This window comes from Paroedura picta, chromosome 5, assembly GCF_049243985.1.
Source record: "Paroedura picta isolate Pp20150507F chromosome 5, Ppicta_v3.0, whole genome shotgun sequence".
Taxonomy (NCBI): Eukaryota; Metazoa; Chordata; class Lepidosauria; order Squamata; family Gekkonidae; genus Paroedura; species Paroedura picta.
Window position 1 is genome coordinate 105,201,656 of NC_135373.1, and position 25,157 is coordinate 105,226,812.

General features: G+C 42.9%; 1 protein-coding gene across 3 annotated transcripts in view; it reads right to left on the reverse strand.

The window, feature by feature from the left end:
- Positions 1-25,157, reverse strand: part of ABTB3 (ankyrin repeat and BTB domain containing 3) — a 241,559-nt gene that overhangs the window by 77,129 nt on the left and 139,273 nt on the right. For all 3 annotated transcript variants that reach the window (XM_077339675.1, XM_077339674.1, XM_077339677.1), the window contains exon 2: positions 9,661-9,810. In XM_077339675.1, the coding sequence (XP_077195790.1) occupies positions 9,661-9,810 (150 nt within the window). The remainder of the gene's footprint in view (positions 1-9,660; positions 9,811-25,157) is intronic.

The following is a 25,157-nucleotide window of genomic DNA, read 5'->3' on the forward strand; positions in this document are numbered from 1 at the left end:
CCGTGGCACCTTTAAGACCAAAAAAGGTTCATTCTGGGTATAAGCTTCCATTTCCACACACACTTCAAATATTATTTTATAAGAGAAATGATGCAAATCTGCCCAAATAACATTATTTACATAGGCTCCAAGAACTAGCATTTCTTGGCACAGGTTTTGAACTGCACAGGTACAGAATTTTGGTTTTGAACGTGTGGCACTACACAACTACTACAATAATAATAACAACAAAAACAACAAAAACAACTATTTTTTGTATTCCACCCTTCCCAGTAGGCTCAGGGCCAGTAATAACAAACTGTAAAACGACCATACAATCTAATCATTAAAACATTAAAAACCACTTTCTCTTAAAATTTAGACCCTTATTGAGGGTACTCAGGAGAGAAGTCCAGTGTTGGTTGATGTTGTTTCCTGTCCTCAACAGGTAGATGTGGTGAAGCGGTTCTGTTTAAAGTCCCAGAGGGCCCTGATTTCACTCAGCAGAGCGTTTTACCTCTTTGGGGCTGGGGACCCTGAGCAAGTTTTGGTTGCTTGATCTTAATGCTCTTTGGGTCACATACCAGAAGAGGCGGTCCTGTAGATACAGAGGTCCCAGATTGTTTAGAGCTTTGAAAATAAGAATCTGAACCTTGAACCTGATCTGGTGCACTCTCCATTGGGCCCCAGTAAGGACCCAAGCTGCTGTGTTTTGGATCAGTTGGAGCTTTTGGATCAATTGAGGCTCAAGGGCAACCCTACATATAACAAGTTACAGAAATCTAGCCTAGAGGTCACCGTTGCATGGATCACAGCAGGTCAGACATCAACAGGTAAGGAAAAATTGTCATGCCTGGAGAAAGTGATAAAATGCTGAGCAAGTGACATTTGTGACCTGGGCCTCCATAGATAGGGAGGCATCCAGGATCATACCCAAGCTCTTGACATGCTCAGGGAATCACTAACGGCCACTGTAGGTAGGTGAATTTCCTCCAGACCAGGCTGGATTCTGAACATTTTTGGTGGAGGGATCACTAAGGCATGAAATTGGGGTCGCTATGGGTAGGCAGATAGTTGTGAGTTCCTGCAGGGCTTTGGACTAGATGACCCTGGAGGTCCCTTTCAACACTATGATTCTATGATTCTATGTTCAATGGACCCTTGCCAAGAGCCAGGAGTTGCACCACATCACCTTTGGCATGCTGACCCAGCAAGAGGACCTCCGTTTTAGCTGGATTATAACTTCAGCAAATGTGCATTCCTGTTTTAGGAAGTGTGGTCTCCTTCACACTGTGTGCATATCTCAAAGGCATCCTTGCCAACCAAAACGGCTGTTCTTCTTTTCTTAATAGGAAACAGTGACATCACACATGGAGCATATGTTATCCTCGAATCAAAAGCCGCAGTTTCTGAATCCGATGACTTTCCCTTGGCAGAAGGAGCCAGACACATTCCAACATGTTGCTCCTGGCAAGCAGCTCATTCCAGCACACAGTATTTGTTTTCTTTGTGACAGAAAGCATATGGCCAAATTCCACCTCTATTTCAAGAAGTATAAACTCTCTTCCTTTTCCCCACCTCCACTAATCTTCTTCGGGAGAGCTACGTTGCTGCAGGGCGAGGAATAGCACTTCCCTGGTATTTAAACAATATTTAACAGGAATTCATGCAGTTGCAAGGGGCTTTGAAACAATGTGATGATCATATATAAATGGCACCAGGTAGGCCACGAGTCTTAACCAGCAGTCTTACTTTTGAGTTTCACTTAGTTTCATTTGAGAGGACCTTCTCCTAGGCACTTGGTTGTAAGGGCAAGATGGATTGTCAGCTATATGTAAAAACACATTCAGTATGTACTGGAGGTAGCCACGGAGGAGGGAAATATCTGAAAGAACAGGAAGCCCAAGGCTAGCCTTCCTATTGGCCGTTCATCAAAAGCACCAGATGTGGAAGTACTTTTAAAGGAGAGAAATCTGTCAACAGTTTCATTCATTATAAAGTTTGTTCCTTTGTTTGAAGAAGAAGAAGAGTTGGTTCTTTTATGCCGCTTTTCTCTACCCGAAGGAGGCTCAAAGTGGCTTACAGTCACCTTCCCTTTCCTCTCCCCACAACAGACACCCTGTGGGGTGGGTGAAGCTGAGAGAGCCCTGATATCACTGCTAAGTCAGAACAGTTTTATCAGTGCCGTGGTGGTGAGCCCAAGGTCACCCAGCTGGGGAGCATGTGGGGGAGTGCAGAATCGAACCCGGCATGCCAGATTAGAAGTCCTCACTCCTAACCACTACACCAAACTGTCTCTCAAACTGGTTTGCAGGGTTGCCATTTAGATTTTCTGCCTTAAGAAACAAAACAGCCTTAATTTGGAGACTCAAGTCTCCCGTGTGGCAGGTCACATCTTTTATCAGCTTTGACTGATGTATCAGCTATGACCATTTCTTTCAAAGCATGATTTGGTTATAGCGACACCTGCTCTGATGCTTCCAGGTTAGAATGCCACAAGGAGAGAACTGCAAGATACTTTGGGGAGTGGTTACTTCATCCCGCTCACCTTTGCCTCCTCCTTTCACCCCTGCTTCACTCAGTCTCTCAGTCTTTCTCCCTCTTGCCTCCCTTTTTCATATTCTCTCTCTCATCCATGCCCATCACTTTCTCTCTTTCTGTTCCACATGATTTTCCCAGCCACCCTCCTCTCCCCCCTCTGACAGCAGCAGTGGTGGGGTAGTGGCTCTCCAGGAATCACAATCTCCCAACTGCTGAGGTCAGTTCCCCTTAGGACTGCCAGCTCACATATTGGAACCCTGGATTTGAGATTTGCCAACTTCACTATTAGAATATAAGATGATATGTTTTGTGGGGCCTTTGAAAACCATCTGGAAGTTTCACTGGGTCCAAAATGTGGTGGACAGCTTTTTGTCAGAGGCTGGAAACAGGGATTGTATCATCGCCGTGCTGAAAGATCTATACCAGCTGTGATTTTGTTTCTGAGCAGTAGAGTACTGCTTCTTCCCTCTTAAGCCTTAAAGGCAGTGGGGCTACGATACCTTAAGGACTTCATCCTTCCATACCACCGAGCCTGCCAGTTAAGACTATCTATGCAGAGGTGAGGCAAGTGGACAGGGCTTTTTGTCTGTGGCATCGTGCCTCTCAAATGCCTCCCTCCTTGAAGCTCACCTGTTGCCCAGATTACCTTTAGACACCAGGCCAAAACAATTTCATTCCACCCAGAGGGGTTCAGTTTTTTAAATTAGTTTTGATGGTCTGTGTCTAGCCTGAAGATTGTTTATAAATATAATTTCAGACCACTGAATAAATGAATATTTCTGGCTTGTTTTTATTATTTGTTTTATTACTGAGCCACTTCAAGGTAGAGTTGCCAGCCTCCAGGTAGAACCTGGAGATCCCTCAGTATTACAGCTCATCTCCAGATGATAGCAATCAGTTTTCCGGGGGGGGGAGTCGAAATGGGTGCTTTGTAGGGTGGTCTCCATGGCATTGTACCCCGCTGAGGATCCTGTCTTCCTCAGGTGCCATCCTCAAATTTCCAGGAATTCCCCAACCTGAATCCAGCAACCCAACTTCAAGGCAGCATGCATTTCCTTGATAATTATGTAAATAAAGTCTTAGAAGGTCTCTTAAAAGTTCTTGGGTTTAATGAAAACAAGAGTCAAATGAAGGAAGGGCTCACAAAGCATGGATGAAACCTATTACACATAATGAGTATCTAGCACTCTGGTCCCACTGTGTTGATTTTTTTGGGAGGGTATAAAGGTAAAGGTAAAGGTATCCCCTGTGCAAGCACCGAGTCATGTCTGACCCTTGGGGTGACGCCCTCTAGCGTTTTCATGGCAGACTCAATACGGGGTGGTTTGCCAGTGCCTTCCCCAGTCATGACCGTTTACCCCCCAGCAAGCTGGGTACTCATTTTACCGACCTCGGAAGGATGGAAGGCTGAGTCAACCTTGAGCCGGCTGCTGGGATTGAACTCCCAACCTCATGGGCAAAGCTTTCAGACAGCTGCCTTACCACTCTGCGCCACAAGAGGCTCATTGGGAGGGTATAGAGAAGTATTAAGTACCTGGTTTTCTTCCTGTAGCTAGGATTCCTCCTTCCTTTTTTTTTTGCTATTGTTTGTCCATTTATCAGTCTACCATTGCAGCATCAGTAGAGTTAAGGGGAAGGTTCTCCTGGTGCTCCAAATAAGAAATAACCATCCTTAGAACAGCATGATTGGCACAGAGACAGCTGCTGCTACCGCTGCTGAAATCATTTGCAGAAAAGTAGGAGCAGAGGCCAATTCTCCTGAAGAAGTATAGTTTTAAAACCAAGAACAGAAGACATCCACTGACATGGGGGATTGGCAGAGACCATGATTCCAGAGCACAGCATTTTTGCTTCGTCTGTACTATTCTTAAGAAACAAGGCTTTCATTTTCGGGAAGAAAAGGGAATGATCTCACAAGGAAATGATCCCACAAGACTGAATCGGAGGGTGCGGACTCAGCGTGCTATCATCCTGCAGAATCCAGTCCAACTGGACGTATTCTGAACTGCACAATGATTATCTGCTGTCACGCAGTATTTTATGAGTAAAACTTTTATCGCCTGACTCGCATGCAGAAAATAATGAAGATGATGAGGAACTACAGTTCTGGGCATCAGCTACTGTTCTGGGCCCCCAAGACCATGGAATGATTAGTTATGATTTGTAAATCATTTTAATATTGTATTATATTTATAATTTGAGTGGCTAGAGAGTATGCTTATGGGCGAAGTGTGGATTCCATCGCTCGTGGGTGATTAGAGAATATAACAAATGGGAGAGTATGGAATAAGAGCACGGTAGTTATTTTGGATTAACACTGTACAAAAACATGAGTTTGTCTATGTGGCAATGGATAATACAAGACAGAAGGGTCTAAGGGGGGGAAGCAAGATGGCTGTGGTGGACACATGGGACAGATTTAAAAAATATATATGCCTGGTGCAAAGCAAGTAAATAGCAAGAATATTTCCCCCTCTTCCCATATAACAGGGGCAGCTGGGATTACCCAATGAAATTGATTGGTAATAGATTCAGGATTGAAAAAGAAAGCACTCATGCAGAGAATAATTTGGGAATTCACCATCACAGGAGATGGTGATCGCTATTAGCTCATATGATTGGGGGGGGGAGTGTTTGACAAAGTGAGACAGAATTTGTACTTTAATAGATAATACTAGAGCCTCTTGTGGCGCAGGGTGGTAAGACAGCAGACAAGCAGTCTGAAAGCTCTGCCAATGAGGCTGGGAGTTCAATCCCAGCAGCCGGGTCGAGGTTGACTCAGCCTTCCATTCTTCCGAGGTCGGTAAAATGAGTACCTAGCTTGCTGGGGGGTAAACGGTAATGACTGGGGAAGACAATGGCAAACCACCCCGTATTGAGTCTGCCAAGAAAATGCTAAAGGGTGTCACCCCAAGGATCAGACATGACGGTGCTTGCACAGGGGATACATTTACCTTTACCTTAGATATTACTATGAAAGCTAAATGGAATTTCCAGGATTGGACGCAACATACTTTTGAGTACTAGCTGGGAAAATGACAGTAGAGGAATGTTGCCTTTCTCCTCTGGAAGCATCTGGTTTCCAAGACACAGGTGCTGATTTACTGGAAAGACATCATGTGGTGATTTTCTGGAAGGACATCCATGAACAAACAAAGATGCCTTATATTAAATCAGACCATTGTTCCATCAAGGTCAGTATTGCCTACTCAGACTGGTCACAACTCTTCAGAGTCTCAGGTGGAGATATTCCACATCACCTACTACATGGTCCTTTCAACTGGAGATGTGGGGGATTAAACCTTGGACCTTCTGCATGCAAAGTAGATGCTTGGCCTCTGAGACATGACCACTCCCCATCTCTTAAGGAAGAAGGAGACTTGGTGAAATTGGAGTCATTGTGGGTGGGCAGGTAGTTGTGAGTTCCTGTATTATGCAGGGAATTCGACTAGATGACCCTGGAGGTCCCTTCCAATTCTATGATGCTATGATTCTATGTTTCTAATACTCAGCATCACATACATAAAAACATTATGCATTTTAAGGTAAGACTTGCGCCCATCTAATTCTAAGTACCTTAACACTTATATCTATTGTGTTCCATTACCCAGTTTGTAGGAGCAAATGACAAGTGATTTTTCTTTCAAGATGCAACCCTACTGTGTTGGAGGCCATCATCTTGGGTCCTACAGGCCTGGTTATTATTCCTAAATTCATCTTTTTGTATCTCTTTTCCCCTTTTCTTTTGCCTATTCCATTTAGAACCAAATACGTTTAAAGCAGGGATGTGACACACGTCCTTCCACAGCCTTTCCTCAGAGGCAAGATTTTCCCTCTGTTGTTCTTTCTCCTTACTGACTAAGCCACTCTAGTAAGGTGTTTGCTAAAGAATTTTGGCTACCCCACTTTGTCATAGTACATTTTGGCTGTTGGCTCAGCCCACGAACCTGAGGGAAGGATGAGGAGTTCACTTTAACTTAAACACCTTAAATGGCACTTGAGGCATTTTGAAATTCAAAATACAAATATTTTATTTAACATAGAGGGGAAAGGTCAGATGAAATCAGGCTTCAAACATTTCTGAGGAAAAATCAGTACATGCACAGACTTTAGTTGTTATGTTTCAGACTAATGTGAGTTTCTTAAGCTATTCATAGTTACATCTTTATGTTGAAAGGCTTTTGTTCCAGTGTACATACCAGTACACATTTTTGAGTATTCACTGAGTCTTGTGGTTTCCAGAAGCCTGGTACACTCTTTCTAGTACCCAAACCCCTTCTCTTGAAACACCAGTACTCATCTTGAGTTTTTAACTTAAGGTCTCAAAAGGTACATTCCAGCCATACCAGACCAGGGATCTTTGCAGTATTCAGAGCTAGCTTCCAACTGGGTAGAAAAATTGTTTTCTCACTAGAAGATTTATTCCCTTTCATGGGCTCAAATGGGATTTTCCATCTAACTACCCACTCATCCTTGCCAACTGTCCCCAGTTTTCCTGTCTATGTTAAACTGCTCTCAGTCAGGGCTGAATTCCAAGTATTCAACTCTTCTCAGCTTGGGCTGATTTCAGACTAAATTCTCCTCAACATCCAGTTCAGAAGTTTTTCTCTGCTCCAATCTCTTGGAACAGCCTGGCTCTCTGGCTGTGTGAGGAATTAACCCTTCACAGCTCCTAAGCTTTTAAAACTAGCTTGTCACAAGGGGCTGTTTCTTATGACTAGTTGCCTAGCAACAGCAGGTCCCCAATCAAAGATGCAGCATATACCAAATGAGATGCCAAAATAGAAAGAGTAAATTATTATATTTGTAAAACATTTTTATGATGTGCAGAATATTGTGGCATGTGTGATCCTTAAACTAAAGAGAGCTGTGCACACAAAAATAGGATGTAGCTCTATTCCCCAGTACAGATAGGCAGCCAAAAAAGAAGTGACTCCTGTGTACAGCACTGGACATTAACTGGGCAATAAACTGTCAGGGAGGAAGGAATAGAAATAGATATTTCTATATGGAAATAAGTCTTTAAAAACTTGCTTAAAACCGCCTCCTATTCCAAAGCATGTATGCTATTAGGAATGGGAGGAGAATTGAGAGAAGATGGCTGCCAGCTTGTACCATCCAGATTGAGAGTTTGTTTCTGTCCTGTGCAAATTCTTAAGGTCTCTGTGTGGTTGGGGCCCTTGGCTATTAGATCACAGACCCCACTCTTCTACATCCCTCTGCTTCCCTCACCACATGAAAGTATGAAAAACAAACGGTGGAGTTCAGGAATAACAAGATATAAATTGTTTCCAGGTACTTATCAATGGTCAGGTACTTATCAACTGATCACTTTGGATGAATACCTAATGCAAGGAGAACTCAGTTTGGGTTTTGATTAAATAACATCTGGTTGGACATTCCCCGCCAAGAAGGGAGAATTACAAAGCTGGGAACTTGTTTTGTACAGCTGTATGAACAGCTGCAAGGATATATCCATATACAAATACAGATATAAAAAATACTTATAATCTATGTTGCGAATAGAAAGCAAAGAAATCCACACTCTCTTTCATCATTTGCTCATCTGTCAGACTGGGAATAAATGAAAGAAATGCACCAGCATATACAGTAACTTTCTTGTTTCCACTTGAATGGCAGCCTTTCCTTTCACTGCTGCAGTATCTCCCAGGGATTGCCCCGTCTCCCCAACATGGGCTGCTACAGAGTAAATCAAAGAGATACCAAAGAATACCTTTATGGAAGAAAAAACAAAGGGAAGAAATAGGAAACTAAAGGGGATAGAGGGAGAAAATCCATGACTATAGTGCAAACAACTGCTGATATATTTGAGTGAAGGAGAACTGTGTATTTCATAGCTGAGGATGGGAAAGCCAATAGGAACTCGAGAGCTTCCAGTTTGGGACAATGGAATCCAAGGGAACATTCAGGGTAATATTGGTAAAGCATAATAGAACTCAAGAGTAGAATGACCAAGGAAGGGCATTTGCATAGCTAAAAGGGACCAAGGAGGTGAGGGATAGAGTAGAAGAAAATGTGTTGTGGATGTGTATATGGCAGTGCTAGAGGCCTCCAAGGCAAGATGAGGGAACTGGCACGCTTAGTGCTTTGTAATTTAGACATAGCATGAATGATGGACCACCATGTCCTCTCTCTGAGGTTAATTTTTCCTCCAGAATTAAGTTGTCCCCCCACAGATTGAACTACCCTTGCAGTGTGGTTTCTTTGTTAGAAAATGAAGTTAACTGTCCCACCTACAACTTCTAAAAATGTACAACTCATCAACTGAACATTTTGGGTTGCATAGCAGAGGTATGATCAAGTTTTTAGGAGACAGCAGCTTCTGACAGAACTTGCCAGTTCCTTTGCCTATTTTAGAAACGAAGAAGAAGAAGAAGAAGGGTTGGTTCTTATATGCCGCTTTTCCCTACGTAAAGGAGGCTCAAAGCAGCTTACAGTCCCCACAACAGACGCCCTGTGGGGTGGGTGAGGCTGAGAGAGCCCTGATATCACTGCTTGGTCAGAACAGTTTTATCAGTGCCGTGGCGAGCCCAAGGTCACCCAGCTGGTTGCATGTGGGGGAGCGCAGAATCGACCCTGGCATGGCAGATTAGAAGTCCGCACTCCTAACCACTACACCAAACTGGCTCTCTGGTAAAAAAGGTAAAACCAGCACATCAGTAAATAGGTGGCACAGTGATGATAAGGAGTTTTAGAAGTCTATCAATGACAACTAGGAGGGGCCAAAGGTTTGAATGAGAGACTGGACAAATACTCCCTTCTCCCTTCATTTATGATGAAGAGGCATGAAGGTATTTTCTGTTTCATTTTGCATACAAGCTTTTTAAACTTTGCATTTTAAAATTAACAAGGCACCTCATTTAATTTCAAATGCATGCTGGTTAATGTCTAGTTGGCCTCTAACATTCTAGCAATCTGAGAATAAACATCAAATATTTCAGCTCAGTTTTAACTTCTCATGTTGCAAAATGGTTAAACTGTTACCCAACCATAGACTTGTGTTACAAACCAGGATACTTCCTCCAGGTACAGGAAGTTCCTTCCACTGCCCTCCCAATCTCTATTCATGTCAAATAGCAAGCAAGCAGAAGAAGAGGTTAAAAACTGTTTTGTACTTACTGAGTTCCGCAATACTTCCCACCCGTGTTGCCAGTAAAGATTGCTCAATGGTTCGTAACTCTGATTGGCTGAACATCTGGACTTCCCCTGGCTTGTTTGACCTTTGCTGGTCTTTGTGAAGATTTAGACTTTCTGGCAGGCATGGAACACCTAGAGGTAAAAGAGGGGGAGAGGAAAAGGAAATATTCAATACAACATTCAATACAAGTGAAGCTTTGATTTTTTAAAAATAATGTTTTATGGGCAGTTCATCATGTTGTTTCTTCCCTATTTCCTAAGCAACTGGTTAACCAAACATGGATTTGTCCAGAGATATAAAGATTCAGAATGAGTTTAAGATGATTTTTTACAAGCATCATTTAAAAAAAAAAGTGCAGAGAAAAGCATTTTGGAAACTGGCCTTAATTTTCACAGGCACAAAGTCTAAACATACACCACAAAGGAAATTTGGCAAAAAGACTTCACTCATCCTCCTAGCTTTCTTCCCACTAATGCATCCCAACCTCGTCCACGATAAATAAGGAGCAATTGATTTTTCCATTACATTCCTGACCACCAATACTGCTGTCTGTGAGAAAGTTGTCTGCACTTGTGATATTTTTCCTGAGTGCACCACTGGGCTTAAAGTAAAGTTGCCAATGTCCCCACTTCCAGATCATCAAAAAGTTTACTATAAGGTTAGGACTCGGAAGAGACATGTTGACCCCACACTGAATAAGCTACATCCAAGAGAGCTGGCTATCCAAGTTCTGTCAGGTCACTTCAGAAATTCCCTGTATCCTGTAACTCTGTATTCAAATCATGCTTTTGACAGCATTTTATCTATCATAAAATGGTCACTGCATGAAAGCAAACCAATATGGCCAAACATAGGTGTTGTACTACTTGGTGAACTCAACATAGTAGACAGCTCAGTAAATGTTCATCTAACTACAATAAAGCAATGAGAGGGGAAATGTGATTATCAGTATGTGAGGCGGAAAACACACAACAATAATTATCTACGTAAAACCACAGAAAAGGCTGATACTAAATATCTACAACCACAAAACTTCTAACCAAACATACGTAAAATGAGTATAAATATACAAATTATGTGTTTCCAGTAAATTGTGCATTATGATTATCTAATGCAAAAAGACTTGTAAAGATTTCACTGCTCCATACTGTGGATTTTTGAAGGTACAGAATTTCTGTCCAGTTCCAAGGGGAAGTCACGTCCAGTCATCTATTTTGGTTGTTTCACTGTCTGAGTAGTTCAGCAGTGGAATGGGCTACCTAATGAGGTGGTGAGCTCCTAGCACTGGCAGTCTTTAAGCAGCAGCTGGACAGATACTTATCCTGGATGCTTTAGGCCAGTGATTCCCAAAGTGGGCGCTACCACCCCCTGGTGGGTGCTGCAGCGATCCAGGGGGGCGGCAATGGGCCATAGGTGCATTTGGGGGCGATGAATAACTATTAAAAAAAAAAATTTCCAGGGCACTGAGTAATATTTTTTCTGGAAAGGGGGCGGTAGGCCAGATAAGTTTGGGAACCACTGCTTTAGGCTGATTCTTCATTGAACGGGAGGTTGGACTAGGTGGCCTGCATGGCCCCTGACAACTCTATGATTCTATCATACTTTGGCCAGAAAAACTAGATGTTGGCTTGCACACCAGGAGCTGTGTAAATTATATCATGTATCTCATTGCATACCAATAAACTATGTTTTATTCTTAGGAAGGCTGCAGCCACTTGGCCTGTTTATGCTGTGGATGCTGTTCATATATTTTTGCCTCTAAGCAAAGTCTAATAACTCCCTACAGGTGTAAACACAGAGCTAGACTGCACAGTGCCATCTTCCAAGCAGAATGCAGCTCACAAGCTATACATCAGTGATCTCCAACCAGTGGTCCACGGACTGGGACTGGTTTGTGGATCAGTCGGTACTGGGCTACGGCTCTGTCTAAGAAGTTAGATGCTTCAGCCCACCAACATTGACCCAACTTTGCAGAAGTCTAGGTCACAAAGCTCCCCTTCTCCATTCCTGCTCTGACTAGGACTCCCTCATCTCACATCCAGGAGTGTCTTATTCCCAGGGCAGCCCACACAACTCTGTGGCAATGAGGTTCTTGCCCGCTGCCTTCAGTGACCACAGCAAAAAGAAACAGAGGCCAGCTTGCTCCCCTGTCCTTCTCGTCCATTTGTCCAATCAGAGGATCCGTAGTGGCTCCCAGCTAAGCTCGCCCCTCTGGCGCCATCCAATGACGGGTCCTCTAGTACAGTGCTCCCCAACCACTGGCACACAGTGTGGGAACGGCAATTGCATGCCATGTCTGCACCATGGGCTGTGAGGCGTGGGCTTAAGAGCGCCTTAAAAGGCACCATGCGCGAGGGACCTGGCCTCTTTGCCAGAACAGGTTCCCTCCCACCCACCCAGTTATGTTGGCTAATACTATGTATATTTAAATGGCCACTGTCAAATGTTTTTGAATTGTATTTTGTCTCACCTGGCGGTTTTGACATGGGATAGAGCCTGTTTGGAGGGAGTTGAGTCTGTGCATAGGATGTCCCATGTTAGGGGCCTCATGTGGCGGCAGGTCTGCGAGTGGGGCCGACCCAGCAGCGGAGGCATGGGGCTCGCAGTGCTAAGTAGCCCAGGGTGCTCCTTGGAGGTGGGCGCCTCTCCTTGGCACCCCAGGGTTTACAGTGCCAGGTGGCTTGGGGTGAGGCCCAGGGAAATGTGTACTTCCTCTTGGCATGCCAGGTGGACACTTCCCTATGCTGAGAATTCAGCAGCAAGGGGACCCGCATTCCCAGTGAGGGGACTGTGTGGGCCCCAGGGCACCACTGGACACTTTCCTTGGGCAGCAAGGGGACCTGTGTTCCCAGCGAGGGAACCAAATGGGCCCCAGGATGCCATTGGGATCTGGGTCCTTGTGGTCAGCCGACTGCAAGTCAGGCTCCCTCTCCTCTTCTGCACCAACACTCCTGTGGAGTAATAATAATGCTGTGGCCTTGTTTAAGTCAACAGAAATGGTTGCACATGTTCCTTGAGTCCAAGGTACCCTCCTGCAAGTCAGTACAGGGCCAATGGACTGTCACAGATTTAATGGCTCATAAGGAGTGTCATAAAGAAATGAGATTGGCTCTAGCCAGTTTTTTGACTCCATCTTGCTCACTTCCCTTTCTTACATCAGCTGCCATCCCCTGGGGTCTTTGTCCCAGGATACCTGGCATAACCTTTATGGTGGTCACAGGTTCGTCTCCTCCCTCTTTCACCAATGAAAAAGCTGGTTGGATCTAATGGTTTATCTTTAAATAGGACAGGGTCCTATTAAATAAAAGAGTAAGGCCACCTGGGGAGGAGTTAGGGTGGGCCCTGTCCAGGATAAAAACTCAGAGGGCCCAATCAGGAGCCGCGAAGCCAAGGGCCAAGCAGCCAATGGGGAGGCGCGCAAAGTGCCTTCCTATTGGCCCCTCACCAGGACAGACCAAAATTCCATTCATCCAGCCCAGTCTGGCTGCCAGTTTTGCTCCTGACCACCAAAGGGAGAGGAGGTCAGTAGGGCTGCCAAGGGGGGTGCGAACAGAGGCTTGGACAGGCTGTGCCAGCCCTTTTCGCCCCAAGGCTGTCCTAACTGCCATGTCCAACTGTAAATGGCCTCAGAATCCTGACAGTGCTGGCAGGAGGCTGCAGAGTGCTCCCCCTCCCCCTCCCCCTCCCCCCTTCAGGCCTGCTGCGAAGGAGCCTCTGACAGGCCCTGACTGAGGGAAGGAGGCCTTTCCAAGAGCAACGCAGGGGAGCCTGAAGGCCTTCCTTTTGAGGGGGGGGGGGGAGTTTCCCCTTCTGCCAAACAGTTGCCTGACAGGGAGGCCACAGAAAAGCCCCTTCTCACTTAAAATACTGCTGTGGCCGGGGGTTAGACACAGCCAAGTGTCTTTCTTCTTTCCAACTCTCTGCAGATTTGAGGCCACTGCACAGCATTATTCTGCAGAGGAAGCTGGCTCTTTTGTCTCCTGTTTCATCTGCACAACAACCCTGTGCAATAGGCCTCAAGTCTTTCAATTCAACAACAACCTGTGTGGGAAGCCATAAATGTTTCTTCTCTACCACAACCCTGTCCAAAGTAGCCCTTTCTGACCGGGGAGCTGATCTTTATACTCTGCAGGTGAGCTGTAATTCCAGGAGCTCTCCAGGCCACACCTGTAGGTTGGCTACCCCTGGGTTGGAAATATTCCTGGAGGTTTGGAGGTGGGACTTCAAAATCGTACAATGCCTCAGTGTCCAGCCTTCAAATGAGCCATTTTTGCCTGCAGTTGGTAGGGAGTGGTGCAGGAGTGTCCCTCCTGGCCTATGGATTATGGCCAGCCCTTATCAGCAACTGTTTGTATTCTGGGGCGCAGACAGGCAGACCAGCATCAGTCCTGTGAGTCTGGAAAGTGCAGGAAGATCTAAATAAATATTTACAGCCTGAAACTAAATAGAGAACAAGTAAATGTCTGGAGACACATCTTCACTGAAATAGTAACTGGCAAATAACCTTGGCCTGGCAAATAAAAAAAACAGTATAAAAAACCTTACTAAGGTCAAGACTGCTGTGCACAGACAGTCTTCCTCTTAGGGTTGCCAGCTTCCCAGTGAGGCTCGCTACCCCACCTCCCTCATGGAGAGTCTGCTATGGGGAGAGAAGGGGAAGACGATTGGAAAATGCTTTGAGACACCTGAGGTCTGCTGGGTCACTGCGGCCCATTCCCAGTTCTCTCAGATCTCTCACAACCCTACATACTTCACAGGTTGACTATTGTGGAGAGACAAATGGAAAAGGTGTTTGTAAACCGCTTAGAGACTCTTTTGGGTAGTAAGCAATAGGGTACAAAAATCCGTTCTTCTAAGGAGCAACCATGAAAGAAGCATGTGGGCACATAACATTTTACCAACAGTGAAAATATGGGAGACAGAAGGAACAGGGTGGACACCTGTATACTGTGACTACCCCATGTGTATTAGGGCAGAGGGGCATTTCGGTGAATGTGGCCTAATTCACACAAGAAGGGAAATGACGCAGAACTGGGGGGAATTGGTTGCCATGTAATCTTCCCCTAAGAAGAGTCTCCAGTCTGATTTTCTCTTCACATATCTGAGGACATGGCTCTGGAAAGCTCATATGTAACCACTATGCCACAATTTCCAAAGGTCAGTCCTCTCCCACAATCACGAACATTCCACACCACAGGTTCTTGACACCCATATCTCCACACCCATGGCCTCATTTGCCACCATGCCACCACAACCTCCCACACAACACACATGACAACCCCATGCCCTTACAGACTGGACAACTCCTCCCCTTCTTCTTCCCACTGCCAAGCTCTAGCGCCCGTTGTATTCTTGGAGACAACGGGCTTTGCCCCTAGTCTGTTAATAGAAGAGGAAAAAATTGATCAGATTAGAACAAGTCCAGAAAGAAGTTCTGTGAATTTAGATAAGAAAGGCATGTACACATGCAAGTACAGGAGAGCAAGTGGATGTGTAAGACACGTACATAAAAGTACAAGGGATCAGAATGTGAGTTTACATCTCTCACAACCTTGGGAAACCATTAGCTTTATTTAGAAGCTTACATGATTGAAACATTCCTGTTGTAATTGAAAAGCAATCTACCACACAATCCTGAAAAAGTTACAGTCGTACATGCCCGCTATCTTTTCAAGGTCTTCCCTATTTCAATACAGCCTTAATGAGTTGTATATTTTTTCTGCTTCAGTCACACTGTTTATTCTGCCAAGTAGGTAGGTAGAAATCATATGCTTCCCTAGTCTGAATATGGAAAAAGCGTCTTCTGTTTTCCTGGCTGTTTCTGCTGTATTTCCCCCTCCTGTCATTCTGAATCAAAGATTGCTTCGCAACATCTCTATAAACTGCAGAATTGGTTCTCGGGTGTCACTGGGAAATTATGCTAATAAAATGTCTGCTCTTTCTCCTGCCTGGTTATTCAGTCGTGGAGGCTTCCTCATATGCAAGTCTTCCGCCCAGCAGCATCATTCATTCCACTCAGCAAAGCACTCCATATCTGTGAAAGCACACTCAGAACCCAATTCCCTAGTAGTTTATTTATATATCACAGTTATGGACCTTTTTTTTCCACAATGCACCTCCAGGCAAAATACAGAGGGGTAAGATAAACCCATCTGTGGGTATTTCACTGTTGTAATTATTCGATGCCTGAATTTTCTGCAAAAAGACAAAAATGAATGGGTATAGAAACATGATGCCCAGTTGTCCAGTAATATGTAGACACATTCAGAGTTCCCAAGAGATCTCCCTCTAGAGACACATCCACACTGTTGCTTGACTGTGTCTGAAGCAGAAATGTTATGTTGTTTTAATAGCATGGAGCCAGCCACAAACATGATTTATGATACTGAAACTCATAAGGTCATAAATATACACTATCCTTTGCAGTAATTACCCCATTTTTATTGTTGTATAATCCATAGCACAGCCAGTCCTGGGCTGATTCTGCACTTACTTTGTTTATTCCATTGTGGATCCTGCTGAATTCAGATTGATTTGAACTCGGGTCTTCCTCTATGCCCCCCCTCCCCACTGAAACAGAAAAGTGTTGTGCACATGATTAGGGAAGCTCAGAAGGGGGGGGAGCCAAGCGCAGCAGGAGCCTCTTTCTATCTTTTCGTAAAAGGTGGGGGGATTGTAGACAGCAGAGGAGGGGGAATAAATCCAAGAGGAAAATCTCTGCCGAGAAAAGTTAGGGCTTCTGGAGCTTATGCCGAGAGAAGTTAGGGCTTCCCCTTTAAGGGAACCCTTGCAACCTGGGAATGAGGACGCATTTGAACTGATGCCATGGCCAATCAGGGCTTTTCTACAGCATTGGAGGCTTGGCAGCAGTTATTTCAGGGAAAGCAGACAGCTGCACGCTTACTCATGCTGATTTTTCAAATATCAAGGGTTATATCCATTCCAGGATATCGCGGGGGAAAGGTAGGGTCACTCTGGATCAATCATGCTTGTTGCAGAGGGAATATTTAAATAGGCCAAAGTAAAAAATGGAAATTGCATTCAGTGAGGACGGCAGGGACTGAATTGACCTGGATTGGAATAAAAGCTCTGTGCAGATTCAGCCCTGGATGGCCAATCTTATCAGATCTCTGAAGCTAGGCAGGGTTGACCCTGGTCAGTACTTGGAAGGAAGACCACCAAGGAAGCCCAGGGTTGTTATGCAAATGCAAGCAATAGCAAACAACCTCTGTTTGTCTCTTGCCTTGAAAACCAAAATCTACTCTGAGTCTGCTGAAAAAGGCGGAATAAAAGTTTATAACAACAATAACAATAATCATCAGAAAGTTTGCAACTTAATGGCACGTTTCACTAAGGGTATATCCAGGGAATAAAGAACCTTTTAACGGGTCACCTATAACAAATAATACTTTTCTCCAGAAGACCAGGCAATGATATTCTTTAAAATAATTTGGAATCCCTTAACTGCTTTATATTGGATCAGACTAATAAAGCAAAAGGAAATACAATGGACAAAATCTACAAAGTGATTAACCCAATGTGCAGGCACAAAGAATACAGTGAATTTCTGTTGTATTCACAATATTTTTTTTTACGAACAAATGTCATAATAAAATACAAAAAAATCTGTTCAATGAACTATTAACACAAAAACATTTTAGCTGTTTTCAAAACAAGTATAAGTCCTTCCAGGAGGATTGTATTATTTTAAGGCATTTGGCCCTGTTTACAAGACTTGTACTTATTTTGAAAAAAGCTAAAGCATTCTGTGTTAATAGTGCACTGAACAGATATTTTGCTTGTATTTTATTATCCTATTCGTTTGTAAAACATTTATTGTGTCTACAACAGAAATTTACTGTAGCGTTTCTGCCTAGACATTGGATTAATCATTTGTACTTTATATTGAATTAAATCTTTGTTGATCCAGTAAACACTGTCTATTCCAGGGGTGACCAAACTGTGGCTGTACAAATATCCTGGACTACAACTACCATGATCCCCTGCCAGTCTATTCTTACTGGCAGAAGCTCTCCAGGGTTTCAGGTTGATTTCTTTCCCATCACCGGATGCTTTTAATTAGAGATACTGGGGATTAAACCAGAGAGCTTCTTCATCCGAAACAAGTTCCGTACCACTGAGCCAAAGATAATTGGCCCTTATTCCTTTCATGACATCAATGCACCAGAAATTATTGATACAAGCATGCCTGGATATATGTTGTTAGATTAGTAACTGCTATGGATTTACCTTCAGGGTTGATCTACTCTCAGTCTGTCCATATATTATGTAGAGTTCAACTGCAGCAACCCCTCATAAATTTGTGCTTCTTTCTAGGAATGAAACCATGACTCACCAGTAGAGCACATGCTTTGTAAAAGCTATCATCCATGACTGCTATAAGCAGTCTCTGCACTCAGAGACAATATTCCTCTGCAGAACAAATGCTGGAACAATCAAAGAGAAGCGCTGTTTTTTTATCCCCTACTTATGGGCTTTCTGGAGAGAAACAGAACAAGATGCTTTATGATGGGTCCTTTGTCTGATAAAGGAAGTCTATTCTAATACCCCGGCAAATGTGCATGGTTTTAAAACTACCTCGACAATTCCAGCTATTTGGTCCTCAATAGCAAGGCAGAGTAAGATCTCTGCTTGAGATCCTACACAGACATATCATACTCGGCTAAATGGGTCATTGGTATGACCTGGAATAAGGTAGCCTCATATGTCTAATTAGCTTTCAACAAAATCTGTAAGGAGCTCACTGTATTTACTTCTTGATTCAACAGCATGCAAGGACAGAAGCATAGTGATTAGGATCTAGAGGAGCAGAACCACATGCACAACTGGGGGGTTCCAGTTGTCAATTCATCTCTTCCATGTGCTTAGACAGTTTTGCCATCCCACTGCCTGCAGTTTCCTAGTGGGAAACTTAAAATGTTCACATGCTGGGAACAGTACACAATATCCACAGTGTGCCAAAGAATGGGACCCTTAAATCTGCGTTAATCATTCAGCACACTCTGGATGTGCTAGCAAAATCCAATAAAATGTATACTGGTATACTACTGTATTGATGTCAAATTATCAATGTTCTCAAGTATTTAAAAACTGCAACTAAATCAACTGCAGATCAGTGGTTCTGTACAATAGAATCTGATATTACTGCTATTAATTGCAAATAAGCTGTTGACATAGTTATTGCCACTACAATAGGAATTTTCTATCATGCTAAGATGCTGAAAGAAACATCAATACTGTATTAACCTATCAACATAACAGTGAAGCCACAAATAAGGGGAAGTATGTTCTGTTCTTGACATCTCAATAAATATTAGATGTCGTTAACCCTGAAGAACAGAACATGATAGATATTTATGAGGCCATATCAACAAAAAACTAAGGTGGGCCAGACAGGTTTTGTTAAGGACACAAAGTAAGTAGAGGTGCTTCCAAAATCCATTATCCTTTGTCTCAGAAAATGAGCTTCAGGAAGTCAGATAGCAGATTTTCCAAGTGTGGGAAATTCACATTTCCTAATTTCTTCTCTAGATGAGACAGTAAATCTGAGCTAGATCTATGTTCTGCCTATGTTCCCCTTAGTCACTTAATCTCAACTTATTATCTCCCTTTTTTGTGTGGAGAGTACTGTGCTGGTGGTAACCACAGGCAAGAAAGAGGGGGATTCTTTTTTTTTTTTATAATAATTTTATTGTTTATTATTATGTAAAGCATTTACAGAGAAGTTGTAAAGAAAAAGCGACCAGTTGATATGGTTTGCCATCTCTTTTAACATAGATATTTAGTTCCCATCACACATTATTCCTAATCTAGAAGTTTTTACCATTTTTCTTAGCCAAGTGATTGTTAATACATATGAGAGTATGATCTGTTATAGGAATACATTCTGTTATTATCTTAAATGATATTAGGTCAGTCTCCTTCATAAATTGGCCCTGACCCAAGAATTACTACTGTCGTCTTGTTAATGCCTATAAAATATGGTTTGTCCTCCTCTTTTAGCATACATATTAACATACATATTCAATTCCCATCGCATATTAAAAGAAAGAGGGGGATTCTTGATGTCTCCCCTCCAACATTCTTTGCTGCCTCCTTTCCTCAAGTAAGTGGATATACCGTGTCTGTGGCACCCAGTAACATTCTGCAGCCACATTTCCTAGAATGTACAGGAAGGAAGGAAGGAAGGAAGGGAAGGAAGGAATCCCCCTCTACTTAGTTGCCTACTAGCACCACCAGGTGGAGGGGGAATACTAAGAAGAAAACATCTAGAAATTTGTGGTCCTTCTGATGACATCATCAGTTGCATGACAGTGCTCCAAACTCTCACCCTGTAATAAAATAGACTCTATGACAATAGTTCAGTTCCCAGAAACTATTTGTGGTGATAACTGAGGTGATTATATTTGCAGACAATTCATACAAATAATGGTCAAATGTTTTCATCCATAAATTGTATTATAAAACCATACAGATATAATTTAATCTGGTTATCAAGTCTTAATTGCAAATTTAGACGGGATGTAGAACAGCAACTCATGGGTTGCTAACCCTGAAATTTACCCTCATTCTTTCACATCCACTTCCCATTTCAATCCTTTTCTTCTCTTCCATTGAGTAACTGTACCTTTGCCTTACATACAACCTCTGGCCAATTAAATCCAGATCTACTTGAATCTTTGGTTTGCAATTTCAAACCATAATGTGATATATGAGCAAATCCTACTTAGTGTCAACCATAGTTTTCACCCATGTATATATAATGTGAAGCTATGGTTAAAGTTGAGAAAGGAAGGGAGTAGCAAAATTGCTCCAGTCTAGAGATGGGAAGAGGGAAGGGAACAAAGTGTGCAAAACTGAGGTCCACCCTTAATTTGTGAAACACATTTAAGAGGATGACTGTATACCAGTACCAAGAATGAAGCAATGAAAGGGAATCATGTTTTGCTAAAGGAAAAAAAAACCTGCAATATTAAAATATCTTGAGTAACAGCTGTTTTCGATGGTGCACGCCGGACATGATGCAACAAGTTTGTTGCAGCTGTATTTTTATTGCACCATAAAGCCTGCTACCTCGATGACACTGGAGATGTGACAGATGACTTCCTATTTAGCATCTGAAAATGCTGAGAGCCATAAAACTCAGTAAAGCATAAGAAATAATGAAACCAGATCTGTCCAACCAGCAAGTGAATAAACCTCTCAGAATATTAACTGGATGACACTCTTTTCCTGATGAACTATTGATCTCATACATTTCGAAAATCATTTTGGATGGCCTTCTTTTGCACATAAAACAAGGCTAAAGCAAGACAGTAAAAGAATCCCCACCAAACCTAGCCCTACTACTTTAAGCAAATAACCTGATCTCTGCAGTGATGAACACATGGAATATGTGTTGAACAAGTGGCCTTTATTATATTTTTAGTCATCCCTAACGTCCCCCTATTCCTAATAGCATCCTTGACACAAGCCACTGGTAATAGTACACATATTCCAAAACCATTTAATAAGCATTCTAAGCAAGTACACCTTCCTAAGCGTACCAGAGTCAAAGGGCTTAAAGGGTCGAACTCTACTTAGAACTGCACTGCTTTATCAGACTGATGGTCAACATAGCCTCCTTTGTTTATAAAACTACTTTTCTCAGTTTCTAATGTTTTCATATAATAAAAGATGTCCAAGGATTTTTCTTAATCCTACTTCTCACCCGAAACATTCTCCATCAGAGGAAAGCAGGGCTGCAAAACTGGCACAAATCTTGTTTTTGTTTGGGGCACCTGCATATTCAGATTGTTTTCCAAAATTCAGACATGTCTGAAACTTCCTGAAATGGCCCCAGACTTCCATATCAAGAAGTGACGCATCCATATACACACATTATTATTATTATTATTATTATTATTATTATTATTATTATTATTATTATTATTATTATTATTATTACTATTACTATTACTATTACTATTACTATTATTATTTAGTAATAATAATTTGTTAAATTTCTTACCCACCATTCTCGGGACACCGAATCATGGCGGGTTACAACATATAAAACCTGACATCAATAAAAACCCCATTAAACCCCCATTATACAAAACATTACCAAAAACAGCATGGCGGCAAAACCAGTCCTTTCCCCATAACGTTACGCCTGCCACAGGGGCGGCAGAGGGCTATTAATTGGACTGATACATCCTGAATATGCCAGTTCCTCGTGCCAGATCACACTTTACCCTTGGATAATATCACTGTGCTGTTGCATCTGTTGGAATGACCCACTCTGCTTCCCCCCATCTTTTAAAGAGAGTGCTCAATGTAGAGCATAAAAGATTGGCACCCCATTTTTACAAAAAATAAAAATAAAGATGTCATGACAACTGAATACAACCCCCCCCCCCACCACCACCACCATCAAGCTAGTATGGTAGACATCTGTTCATGTAAAGGCTATCAGTGTGGCAAGTCAAATCCTCTTTAAAAAGAAAACATGAAATGTGTTCTCTTTGATCCATGCATTTTTTGCTTTGTAAAAGAAGAAGAGTTGGTTCTTATATGCTGCTTTTCTCTACCCGAAGGAGTCTCAAAGTGGCTTACAATCTCCTTCCCTTTCCTCTCCCCACAACAGACACCCTGTGAGGGAGGTGAGGCTGAGAGAGCCCTGATATCACTGCTCGGTCAGAACAGCACTATCAATGCTGTGATGAGCCCAAGGTTACCCAGCTGGCTGCATGTGGGGAAGCACAGATTCAAACCCGGCTCGCTAGATTAGAAGTCCGCACTCCTAACCACTACACCAAGCTGGCTCTCTTGTGAATTCTGAGCTGAAACAGGACCTTTTTCCCAGCCAGGAAAAGATGGGCGGGTGGATTCCAGGGAAGAGATTTTGCATCAGAACAAACCCAGCTCTACTGTCAATGCAAAAGGCAGCTGTTGCATGGGAGAGGGATGCACAGCTACCAGCACGTGTGATGTCCTAACAGAGCAGCTCCTGTGCTGTCACAATGCTGTGTTCAGACGTTTGACTAGACAAAACACTGCCAGGCTGACGAAATAGGCAAGCCATGCCTTCTGTGGCACATATGGATCAAGGAGACAGACAGAAGCAACCTTGGAACTAACACGTTTGAAAGGCACTTCTTCAAATGACTCAATAAAAACAGTCTGAATAAACCAGCACACGATAAAACAAAGAGGTTACAGATTACCATGTAATGTCACAGTTTTGCTGGCATCTGTGTATATGACATGCACCTGAGATCCCATCTATCACACCTTGTTCTACTGTGCCTGGTACCTGTATTTCCTAATCCTGCAGTAAAGCTCTTGTCAACTAAGTGAAACATGCACTCCAGTAGAAAGTACAGGATCCAGCCTTTGTAATGTCCCACCTTATTGCCTTTATATTATCCCCACTTTGGTTCCCTACTTTTTCCAATCCTCTAGCCCAGGGGTAGTCAAACTGCGGCCCTCCAGATGTCCATGGACTACAATTCCCAGGAGCCCCTGCCAGCGAATGCTGGCAGGGGCTCCTGGGAATTGTAGTCCATGGACATCTGGAGGGCCGCAGTTTGACTACCCCTGCAGTCTAGCCCATGATACTGAATGTCTACTACGTGGAGGAAAAGAAAAATCTTTATAGATGCTGAACTAGATGGGGAAGTGAGGGATTCGATGAATTTTACGAATAGAAATGAACAAATTAGAACCTCAGTGAAAGTCACATGATTGTAAGCTGTACTAGATCTCGCCTCCTGCTGTGCAAACAGGCTTTATGGACCATGACAGGCTACAATAAGATGGAAAAAGTGAAATCTTCTTTTCCCATCGTTACTTTGACCCATCATATGTATCTAGTGGAAACATTCTTTCATCCTCCATGTCTATGACCACAGCTGCCATCTGCAAGTACGCTAGGCTGAGAGAGTTTCATGGGAGAGTGGGAATTTGAATGTGCCTGCCCGGATTATACTTTGATACCACCACCCTATGGTATTCATTTCAAGTTTGATTTTACTGTTGATTGTGTTTCTTTTAGACATTGCTATATATTTTAGTATCCCACCTTGTGTGCAAAAACAGCAGGATACAAGAGTTTCAAATAAATAAATAAATAAATAGTTGCTAATCTTATTGTTTTACACTTTTAATTATTTATTATACTGTTTTGGATGTAATTTGTCTGTTACAAATCTCCCTGCGGGCCGTTGTGATGACAGGAATGAAATTTAATTAATGAATAAATCTGAACAGCCCTGAAGGAAACACAGAGAAAGATCAGAATATAGAGAAGAATGTATTTTTTTCTGTGAAATCTCCTCAAATAATAAACGCCATAAATATTACCATGATGGTATTCTTATTAGCCCAGTTCTCCTATTATCTGGACCGTATTGATCTGGTCATATTTTTATGGTTTTTATTAATGCTGTAATCATCTGGACATTATATGGTGCCTTCTTTCCTCTACTGCAGGGGTGTCCACTAATAATAATAATAATAAGAGTTGGTATCTTCTCTATCTTAAGGGGTCCCAAGACAGCTTACCTTTGTCTCCCCACAACAGACACCTTGCAAGATAGGTGTCAGGAATCAGGCTGAGCCCAGCCTGCAGAGTCCATGACAAAGACACATCCGAGATTCAACGGTCAGTTGAAATCCAAAGAGAGCTTTATTGAACATAGTCTACAGAAATGCTAAAGCGAGCCAAGATCTTCCTAAGCAAAAGATCTTGATAGTAACAGCAAACAATAGTCAGTTCAGAACAGTTATAGTGTTCTCTGAATAAGGGAGGGGTATATAGGCATTTCGGCGGGAGAGCGAGAGGGCACCTAAGCTGCTAAGGTTCACAGGATTGTCAGATGGGCAGAATCTAATCTCTACAGTTACAGCCTTGTTGAAACTAGGCTGTCCAGGCAAGGTCACTAAAGGGAGATTGATAAAGTAATGGAAGAAAACTCCCGCAGGGAAAGCAGGGGAGTCTTGGAGCCTGAGGACAAATTTACTGGTTTACAACCCTCGACCTTGCCATCCTTCGAGAAATGAAACTGAATGGGCATGAATTGAGGTTCATGACAGTAGGTTGTTCTGAGAGAGTTCTGAAAAAACTGTGACTAGGGAATCAAACCTGGCTTTCCAGATTAGAGTCTACCATTCTTAACTACTACACCATGCTGGCTCTTCCTAATGTCTTGCCAGGATTTCTCAGTATGACCTCATTTCACCCCCCATCCCACTCCACATAATCAAATCATTTTCAGGGTTAAGAAATTACCAATGGGGACTGGCTTGCTTATTCCAGAAACAGCTCTGGCATCAATGGTTGCAACTAAGCATTTATTTCACCTCATGCATTTGGGGGAAAGGTTTAACAAATTAATGTTCCTTGCTGATTTCCAGCTCCAGGTTTGGAAATCCCTGGAGATTTTGGGAGTAGAGCCTGGGGATGGAGGGACTT